Here is a 10,792-nt window from a genome sequence, read left to right on the forward strand (position 1 = left end):
ACACACACACACACACACACACACACACACACACACACACCCCTATCTCTGTCTCTCCACCCACCTCATCTTCTGTGTGTGTATGTATAGGCATGTATATTTGAAGTGGGGAGCACTCCACTGCCCTATGAATAAGGGACACGTGAAAGAGCCTTGGGGGCTCTGGAAGGAAGGCCTCAAACAATCCAGACCTGTCACCAGGAGTGAAACTGCTATCTAGATACACTGTTAGAGATAAATACCAAGGCCATTGGTAGAGCTAAGGCTATCCTGGAAAACTACCTTGACTTTAGTGTAGAAAATGGCCCTGGAATTCAGAGTGCCAGCAAGGGTATTCTCAGAAGGATGTCTTGTATCTGTGAGTAGTGACAGTCACACTGCAAACCTCCTGGACTTCGACTTCCCACTGTATTCTCTAGTGCATTTGCCAGCCCCGCTGTGTAACATGCCATTGTTCACAAATACGGGACTGTGACACCATATATAAATACAGGCGAGGCCTCCTCCACCTTTTCTCCATGGTTTCTTCAATAGGCCAGGCACAGGTTCTTTTACAGAGGTGGGTCACTTCCAGTTTTGTCTCTAGATTCTGTTCGGTGTCTTGCATCATTGACCTATACCTTTCTGTCTAGTGACTGCCACTGACTGAGTCTGAAGGGCACAGAGAAGTAAGACAGAAAACTTCCGAGTGTGTCGAGGTGCTGTGAGGTGCTCCCTATTCTGGCCCTTTGCATAGGCAAAGGATTGAGCGTCTCATGTTCATTTCAGTGCTGTCCCACCACCCTATGCTCAGGAGCAGCCTTTATTGGGTTGGAAGCAGCCCACCTGTCTTTGGTGAATGGTTGGCCAGATGCGCTGTCTGATCCAGGGCTGTAGGAGAGACATGGCCTGAGACTGGATGTGGATGATCTTTTCTGGAAGTCAAACAGCTCCCCTTTCAGGAAATGTAGTGAAGAGTCCCTTTCCACTGAACACTTTAACACATTTTAGTCCTCAGTGTTTTATGGATTTAAAGCAGTATAATACTTGACTACATGGCACTGAATTTATCACACCAAACCAAACTCCTGGATGCTACCAGCTTTATTAATGATATTTCTAGGTATATGAAAAGCAGAGAATTGCTCTTTGTTCCATTTCCAAACTAATCCTGCTTCATAGTGTTTCTTTTCCAACTCACTGGTGATGGTCTGATATCAAATCAAATGATGATCACATCCAGTACACCAGAGCACATACCCTGAAGATAAATTAAAGCAGGTGTAGGAACTGTAAGCTTCATGCAGTATCTATGTTTAATCTATCTAAGTTTATTATTTTACTAGTGAATAAACTGAACCCAAGAGCAACTCACCCATCCCATGGCAGGGACTGTTGAATGCTTAATTCCCTTACTTACCATGTGGACTGATATAGTTAAGTACATCAACCTATAGTTAGGCATACAGAATACCCCCACGATTTTAAGGAACTCAAAGTCCAAGACATAAACTTTACCTATTATAGTCTCTTCTGTTGCACCTGACTTCCATTGGATGGTAAATTCAGATTCATACCATTTTTTATTCATCAGTTTCAAAGCCTCTGAGGTGAGTAGGAGCTAGCACTACAGGACTAGTCAACTAAAGGCTGTAGGGTGGGGACGAGCTAAGTCAAGGGGAAGGCAGCACTTTTGTCTGTACTGTTCCCACTGAGTTATTTCTGCTTTAAGTTATCCAACAGTGTCTTTTTTTAAAGCTATAGCATTTCATGTGGAAATTCACAAAGTCCAGATACTATAGCTTAGCCAAAAGGCCAGGAAGCAACACAAAGTCCAGAGATAAGGACCCTTAGGTGAAACGGGTGACCTCTGGCCAAGGCATTTCTGACCATTCTTAGGGATGGAACTTCTCTGATTGTTCGAAGTCTATCTTCTAGAAGCAACTTTCTCCCTTTGCTTGTCCTCTGAACTCAATGCAAGCATTCTAGAACTCTGCCACAAATACCTCTAAATTTAAAGGCACATGATTTTCTTTTTCTTTATCCCCTGCCAATCTAGCTGTTCATCTCTCAATAGACTCACTATCAGCTATGAGTTCATCAGGGGAGAGGCCCCTATTTAAATAGGAAGTTATCTGGAGTCACAATGTAAAAGTGAAACAATAGCTGTTCTGTGCCTAGTTGGTAACTCCAGTCCAAATTGTCTGAAGGGTAGTCTCCTGGGAATCTCAGGCCTTTAGAACACTCTTTTGAAATTGCTGTCATTCTTATCACTAAAGTTGAGAACCATGGGCTATGGCTTTGCTTAAGAAAACTCCTGACTCTTCCAGTGTATGGAAGTTCTAAGTCAACCTCATCATACCCTTGATGAAGAAGGTGGGAACTGGGGAGATTAGGGTAGAGTAGATTGGAGGTGAGAACTAACACATACTTGGGAATTGACAGCTTACCATCAAGGAAAATGTCAGAAAAGCGAAAGCAACTGGGGAAGGAAAGAAAGGCAGGAGGTGGGGTAGGGAGGTAGATGGAAGGGAAAGAATGGGAAAGTGGCACCACGGTTTAGGAATGCAAAGCCTGAGTGTGCCTACCATAGTAGGTAACTAAGTTACGTGAAGGGAGCATCTTCAAAACGTTAAAGCGTGTTAAATGGAAGCTACTGGAATCTCTGTTGAGTTTCCCACCGGGTGTTACAGGCAGGGTATCTTCATAGCTTCCCTTTGGAGGGTGTGTTTTGGTCTTTATGGATCATACCTGTGAGTCCCATGTCTGTGAACTGTCTTCTTGATTACACACCTCTTAGATTGGCTGCTTCACGAAGGAATATAAAAATCCCTGCCTAAGATCAGTGCTTTTTAGCCTTAGCTGCTCATCTGAATCACAGGTGAAACACCCATGCCTGGGCTCTACCCTGTGAGTCTCTGGGTAGACTCTCTCCAAGCCATTAAACTGTCCTGCTCTTGTTGTGGGGACATTCCCTACTGACAGCAAATCCCATTCACGAGTTGTGGATTCTTCTAAGCCTCTTTTTAGGGAAGAACACCCTGATCCTGCTTCTGGATTTTGGAGTCATACCTGTTTTCCAGGGGTCATTGCTTTGTTGGGTCAAGTTAACTACATGGGAAAACATCAAGAAACTCACACAGACAGGGACCTAGAGTAGAGACCTGTTTTAATACCCAGCAGCTAGCAAACTCTGTGCAGTCACATGAAAGGACCTCACCCACCAACTAGTACTTACAATCTGTCTCATAAAGATTGACCACAGAATACAAGAATTGGTAGGGAATTTAATGAAAGTTCTGTAACCCTGCTTGTTGTGAGTGATTCAAAGGTGGTGCGAGCCAGATATCACATTTAGAAACTCTGCTTAGGGTGAATCATTCCGGATGTTTCACAGGCCATACCCAGATGGGAGCCCAGTAATGCTGTGGGCGGCTGTCTAGGTCGCAGTGGTCATTTGGAAACTGAAAATGGAAACTGGGCCAAAAATGCAGAGAAGGCTCCAGAGCCCAGAATGTCAAGTTGATAGCTTTCTAGCCTTTCTGCCCTGCCTTATGGCCCTAAGGATGGTTTTAAGAATGAGATAAAAGTACTCATTCATCAAGTCAATACCAAGGCTGCACCTTCCACCAGTCAGTCATTCTGGACAGGCTTGCTGGGTCCACTTTCTAACCTGCTTCACCGTGGCCTCTGCCCCTCCCTTTCCAAGGGCAATGCTCTACACTACATGTGCTGCTCAGGTCTTCTGTGGAGTCTCTCGTTTGCTGTTTGGTTTCTTTCTCTCTTTTTCTTTTTTCTTCTTTCTTCTGTTTTTCTTTCTCTGTCTCTTTCTTTCTCCTTTCTTTTCTTTCCTTCCTTCTTTCTTTCTTTCTTTCTTTCTTTCTTTCTTTCTTTCTTTCTTTCTTGTGCCTTTGTTGTTTTATTTTTTGGTTTAGACAGGGTCTCACAGTAGCCCCAGCTGGCCTGGAAATCATTATGTAGACCAGGCTGGCCTTAATCTCACAGAGATCCACCTGTCTCTGCCTCCTGGGTGCTAGGATTAAAGGCGTGCACCACTGTGCCAGGCACTGCTTTCTGAACTGTTGATGACCTGCCCTATTGCTGGAAACTGTCTTCCTTCTCTGGTTCCCAAGACATCTCCAAACATCCCATGTCCCAGGTGCAAGCACACTGGGTGATCCCGCTCTGCCCTCCTTCCTCTCTCTTCCTATACCCAGCCCACTGCCTAGTGCTGTCCTTGTGTGGCATACTCCGCGGGAGCTATGCCAGTTCTCTCTCTGTGCTCATCAACACCACTGTAGCCATGCGGCACCTTCTTCTGTACTTTCCAACACTTGCTTTGCCCTCAGCCCTGAAAACATTTTCTGTTCAACTGCTGAAATGATTCACTCTTTCTTTTCCTTTCCTTTCCTTTCCTTTTTTCCTTCCTTTCTGTTCCTTTCTCCTCCCTCCCTCCCTCCCTCCCTTCCTTCCTTCCTTCCTTCCTTCTTTCCTTCCTTCTCTTAGACCCCAAACCTGAGATCCTCCTGCCTCAGCCTCCCAAGTACTGGACTTCTGGGTCTGTACCGTACCACCCCCCCTGACCTGAAGTACTCATATTTCTATGCTGAAGTCCCTGCAAGGTTCCCCTGGACAGCCTTTTTACCATGCCATCGTGGACCTGGCTGAGCTCAGTCTCCCTGTCACAGGACACTTATCACCATCTGCTGGCAGTTTCCAGCACACTCTTCAGCCTTCTTAGCCTTGCCCTGCTCCTCCTTCTTCCTGGAATTCCCATCCTGCTCCTCTTTACCTGGCCACTTCTTATACATCCTTAAGGCCCAGCTCAAGCACCATCACCCCCCAAAGCTTCTGTCTGGCAGTGTGGAGCTCAGCCCATCTGAGCTCTTGGAGTCATGAATTCTCTCTCTCTCTCTCTCTCTCTCTCTCTCTCTCTCTCTCTCTCCCTCTCTCTCCTCTCTATTACTTAGCATTGAAAGTATCTGCACCTTGTCTCATGTATCCTGGTATTCTCCCCATCTAGGACAGTGCTTGTACACAGCAAGCACTCATTATATGCTTAATGAACCCAAGGGAACAGAGATGATAAGGAAGAACCGAGAATTTCCTCAGTTGCTTTCCTGCCTTTGTTACTGTGATGGCCCCTCCCAGAGGTGCTGGGTTCTAATAGCTCAGCTGGGGTTACTGCTGTATCTTAAGACCTTCTCTTACAAAGGGCTTTAGGGAAAATATGCAGGGAGTTGTTATAGACCCTGCCATTGAGAGGTACAAACTGTTGTTACTTGAATGCCCGGTGTCTCTATGTTGTTTGGACAGGTCCATTGTCTTTCCAGCTAAATCTGATGAGAGTTCACTGACTGAGACTCTCCCAGGGCCCTCACTTACCAAAGAGGACCTCAGTGACGCATCTCTACCTGCTGTGTGAGGAGTCACAGCAAGGAGGAAGATTTGATTTTAAGATGGCTGTTGTCCGACGTTAACTGCTCTGGCTCGCAGATGCAGGGTACTAAGCCAAGTAGTCATTCTCTTCTAGATGTCAGGGCACATCTGCTGCTTGCGGCAGGCAGCATTGCAATAACAGCAGTCTGTAAAACCTCAGTTTCCTAGCAGTGACAGTTATAAAGTGGTACTTTCGGCTTTGCAAGTACCTAAGCTTAGAGCTTACTATGGGTAAGCCTAGCCTTATTTCTGAGGTTCTTTTAGGGTGAACCTCAAGGCAGGTCATCAGATTAGTTACTACACCTGAGTATCCTGCCTCACTCTCCTTGGTCAAGAGTAGAAAGTGATGTTTTCTCTTTGTTGGGGAAACGGAGGCATAGCTGATCCAAATGGCTACTGTAGCATGCCTGAGCCTGTTAGACACGTGGTGCAGAAGCCCTGACACACAACAAGCATAAACCTTTTCTTCTCACTCTTCTGTGTTTCCCTCCTTCTAGCCCTGCCCTCATTAGACAGGTAGCTCACAGGTAGCTCAAGGTAACTGCAGTCTTCCCCCTCGCCATCCTCCCTCCATCCTTGTATTCTTCCTTCTTTTCTTTTTTCTTTTTTATATTCTTGAGACAGGGTCTCACAATGTAGCTCAGGCTGGCTTTGAACTCGGGATCTCCTTGCCCCAGCCTCCCAAGTGCTGAATGGAGCTAGAGGTGGAACCCAGAGCCATTCAAAGCTAAGCAAACACTCTACCCCTGAGCCACATCCCCAGACTCACTATTTCTTAACAAGAAGGAATAGTTTGGGGAAGTGAGCCTGGGGCAAGGTAACACAGGATTTTGGATCAAGGCTGATTAAGGGTGTCCCAGCAGATCCAAACTGCGGTGGTCCCTCAGCAGTACTCAACCTGCTATGGTTTCCCGTGACACGGCCAGCTTTGTCGTCGCTGCACTTTCTGTAGATAGCAGCAAGTCCTAGGTCCAATCCCACGATATTTCTAAGACTATTGTGTGGCTTTTCCAATGGAGGCCAGCTGAGTGGGAGTTTTCTTCTCTGAGCTGCCAAAGTACAATCTGATCAGGGTAGCTAATGTGACATCCCGCCCTGCTTCTGCAGTTTATTCAAACAAACCTGCAGTGTCTAGCATGTAAGCAGCCCAAATAGCAGTGAGGTTAGCTGTAGGTGGCCCGAGCACTGGAGCTCTGGAACCACATGAAGCCCACACAGCCTCTGGCTTTATAATAGAGTCTCTCAGAGCCTTTCAAAGACCCTGTTTTCAGGAAAGAACAGACCAGGCTTTGTACAGCTCCAGGCTGGGCCGCTAATGTCACTGGACTGCTCCCTGTGGAGGGTCAGGACTGTCACATGGGCATAGGCTGTCAAACTTAAGCTTGGTGGCTCCACCAAAGAGCTGGAGGAGTGGCCTGGCCCCCCTGTGTCTCTGATGCTCTTTTGTCTGTCTTAAGCTTCAGGCCTGACTGGAGTGAAATGGAGCTGGTCTTGGGTGGTCTCCCTGTGCAACTTTGCATCTCACTCCTGTTGCTTTCCTCCTTGCCTCCCTTTCCCCCTTCATTGCAGTCCTCTGTCTGCCCAGCAGTGCCCGTTAGCTCTGCTCACTCTTGTTCATGGACAACACTGCTGAGGAACTTGGGACCCTCATGGTCAGCAGAGTTGTGCCTTTGCCTGGTCCATGACACCAAGAGCAGTGCAAGGGCATTTCACTTCCATTGGTTTCTGGTCATGCCATTGTCCATGTGTAGAGTGGTTCACAGTTCGCAGGCATGTCCACACCCAGCCACTTCTGGACAAAATAGACAGGCTTATTTTGCTTCCTGAGTACTCACTGGCCACCTCAGGTGGCCTGAGAAATAGCAACAGTGAAGCAAATAGAAATTGGGACAGAAAATGTGCTGAGGAACTTCAGAGGTCTTGGCGTGGATGGTGCGGATTGGAAGTGGAGAGCAGCTCATTCCCTGCATTCACGTTTCCCAGCTGTCTCCTCGCAGTTCTGAGCTGGGAGGCAGATTCCATCCAGGGTTAGAAACATTCTCCCTGCCTGATAGCAGCACTCAGGTGGTAGACAGCCCCAGCCCCACCCCAAACTCCTTGTCACCTGCTGTCCTTTTCCTCCCCAGGTCTGTGTGTGATGAGTGCGGGGGCCATCTACACGGTGAGGCACTCTGAGTGGCATGTCAACACTGAGTACTCCTATGGATTCGCCTACATCCTGGCCTGGGTGGCCTTCCCCCTGGCTCTTCTCAGTGGCATCATATATGTGATCCTGCGGAAACGCGAATGAGGTGCCCGACGTACTGTCTGTCCAGGCTCTGAGCGTACACAGGGTACACAGGGAGGGAGGAAGAAAACCAAAAACCAGAAACCAACATGCCAAAAAAGAGCTAGCCAAAAACCCAACTCAGCCAAACCAAACAGAAAGCAGTTGAGGGGTGATTGCTGTTGATTAAAGATGTATATAATATCTATGGTTTATAAAACCTATTTATAACACTTTTTACATATATGTACATAGTATTGTTTGCTTTTTATGTTGACCGTCAGCCTCGTGTTGAACCTTAAAGAAGTAGCTAAAGAACTTTACATCCTAACAGTATAATCAAGCTCAATATCTTTGTTTTTTGTTTTTTTTTTTTTCATCTTTTGTTCTGCTCAGAAATAAAATAACTCAGTGTGGCCCCTTTCATCTGAAAGAAGATACCTCCCTCCCACCCAGCCTCATAGAAAACCAAAATGTGGGGACAAACCCTGAATGCCCAAAGCCTTCACATTGTGGGTGACCCGGTGCATTTAGCAGGAATGTCCACTCTCTGAATCTCTGTGTGGAGCCCTAAGCACTCACAGATCACATGCCCCCAACTGGAGCCCTGGGCAGAAACACAGCTAGTGGCTCTGGAATACTCGTCCCTGAAGGTGGAGTATCTGGGTCATGCGTTTAAATGAGAAATCGGTGACAAGGAATCTGTGAAATGGTGCTATGGATTTACCATTCCTTATTATTACTAATCATCTAAACAACTCACTGGAAATTCAATTAACAATTTTATGACATAAAATAGAAAGAAGATCAGAATAATTGTGTGTAATATAAATGGTTTATAACCGCTTTTGTACCTAGCTAGACTGCTATTATGCTATAATGAATAAATCTTGAAGCCTTCATCACTCCCACAATTCTCTTACGGTCGGAGCATCAGGACAAGCGTCTAGATCCTCGGGACTATGAGTTCCCAGGCTTGCTGGGTCTAGGATGTTCTATGCCTCCAGGGACTGTCTGGCGATGACTCAAATTGGCCACCAACTGTAGATGTATATACGGTGCCCTTCTGATGCTAAGACTCCAGACCTTTCCTCTTTGCTTGTTCTGATTTTATACCAACTGTGTGGACTAAGATGCATTAAAATAAACATCAGAATAACTAACTGGTCTTTCTCTGTTTTTTGTGGGATGCGGGTACAAGGTGGACATAAAGGTGGGCTCCAAGCTTTTGTTACTCTCCAGCCTCTTCCTGTGCAAGTACAGCGTGTCCAGCTAGCAATGCATGCTGTGGTCTTCCACAGTTACTGACCCAGTGTTAAGAAAGGGTGAGAAATTCTTAACACAGAAGTCACCTTTTAGTGAGAGTGAAAGCAAGCAACAGTGACTATACTATGACAGCATTATAGTGCCTCCCTCTGCTACTGCCCCATCGGAGGAGAGTCTCTGTCTTTACTCGAAGACTGGGTCCCAATGTGAAGGTTCTGGGGTTGGGGGAATCAAAAGGAGATGATATGGGCTAGTACTCAGTGTAGCGACTAGAATCTAGAAAGCATCCTGTGCATTAGAGTGAGTTAAAGTTATCATAAATACTATCATAGAGCAACATTTGAAGGAGTCTGGAAGAAGATGCTAATTGCTTGTCAGGGTCTCCCTCTGTCCCCACCAGCACATTAGACCCTCTCATGCAGAGGTCCACTTGGATTCCACATGTCCATGACAGCTGCACCACATCACACCAGAAAAGCAGAAAGGGAAATGGCTACTCAGAAGGGACTAAGCTTGTGAGGTGGCCTTACTTTGTAACAACCTGCTATCTTGAGGACTGACTGACTGATCAAGACCAGCATCAGTCCCTTGGGAAGGTGCCGCCCCCAGAGATGTAATCACCTCCCGCTAGGCTCTACCACTTAAAGGTTCTGCATTGCTACACACACCTGCACCTTTGGGAGACACACTCAAGCCATAGCAAATCCTGGCAGTCTCTCCACTTTCCTATCCTTTAACCACATGCTCAGCAATGACTCTGAGCAGCCTAGGATGCAATGCAGTCGCGCAGAGCTGCACTCTCCTTCGCAGGTAGTAGTAAGCTTGAAAGACCAGAAGCTGGTTTCCAGCAGGGCAGCTCCTGGACCGCCACCTACCCAGCCCTCAGTGAAGGGAGAAAAATGAGGTAACTGGAAATGGCATCAAAGCAAACAGCAAAGAAGCCGTTATACAGTAACACCAGAGACTCTGCGACAAGCGGAGAGCCTGTTCGATTTAAACCAGGTTTGCTCTCTTGCCCCTCTCCTTCTGGTTCAGAGGCTGTGTCTCCATCCGACCTTAAGAGGCAAACACCTTTCCCCAGCGTCTAGCCAAAGAACTTTCTTCTCAGGGGAAGTTTCCCATGCTGCCCTCCTCCCTAGCCCTGAGACGAAGTCCCAGGTGCATGCAGTGTGAGGCGGGGACTTCTTTTTCTCGAAGACTCACTTCGGAAATGGCGGCGCAGGTACACTGTATTGAGAATACTGAGTCCAGATCATCTGTGCCCTGTTCCACTCAGCGGTGTTTGATTCAGGACAGGACCTCCCGCCCTGTCCCAATGATCAGATCCCAGGATGAGGCTGTTATGGAAGGCAGTGAGTCCACACCTTGTTGAGTGACGAGCAAAAATAAAGGTGACCAAGGCGTAAAAGTGGAGAAAGATAAATTGCTTATAGCAAGTGCAGACGATAGTAGGGCCTGTTTGCAAAGCAACGTCCTCCCTCAACCAAGGACGCATGAGGATTTTTGTTTTAATATTTTATTATTTATTTATTTATTTATTTATTTAATGTGTATGTGTGTATTGCCTGCGTGTAAGTAAGTGCACCCTTGTCATGCAATGCTCGCGGAAGACAGAAGAGGCTGTCGGATCCCCTGGAACTGGAGTTACAGACAGCTGTTAGCTGCCATGTGGGTGCTGGGATTCGAACCCGGGTCTTCTGCAAGAACAGTCAGTGCTCTTAACTGCTGAGCCATTTCTCCAGCCCCAAGCATGAGGATTTTTAATCTGGGAGTCTCAACCTATTCATACAAGAAAGCACTTTAGGGGTAGACACATTCCTGAGCAAGCTCAGTTAAGTGCCT

At 46.7% G+C, this 10,792-nt stretch overlaps 1 protein-coding gene across 2 annotated transcripts in view; it reads left to right on the plus strand.

Annotated features, from left to right (window-relative positions):
• The window catches only part of Pmp22 (peripheral myelin protein 22), a 32,484-nt gene extending 23,637 nt beyond the window's left edge, over positions 1-8,847 (plus strand). For both annotated transcript variants that reach the window (XM_017795084.2, XM_008855685.3), the window contains exon 5: positions 7,545-8,847. In XM_017795084.2, coding sequence (XP_017650573.1) covers positions 7,545-7,708 — 164 coding nt within the window. In that variant the 3' untranslated portion in view covers positions 7,709-8,847. The remainder of the gene's footprint in view (positions 1-7,544) is intronic.
• Positions 8,848-10,792: the final 1,945 nt, after the last annotated feature.

Source organism: Nannospalax galili, unplaced genomic scaffold, assembly GCF_000622305.1.
Source record: "Nannospalax galili isolate Female #2095 unplaced genomic scaffold, S.galili_v1.0 scaffold146, whole genome shotgun sequence".
NCBI classification, from domain to species: domain Eukaryota; kingdom Metazoa; phylum Chordata; class Mammalia; order Rodentia; family Spalacidae; genus Nannospalax; species Nannospalax galili.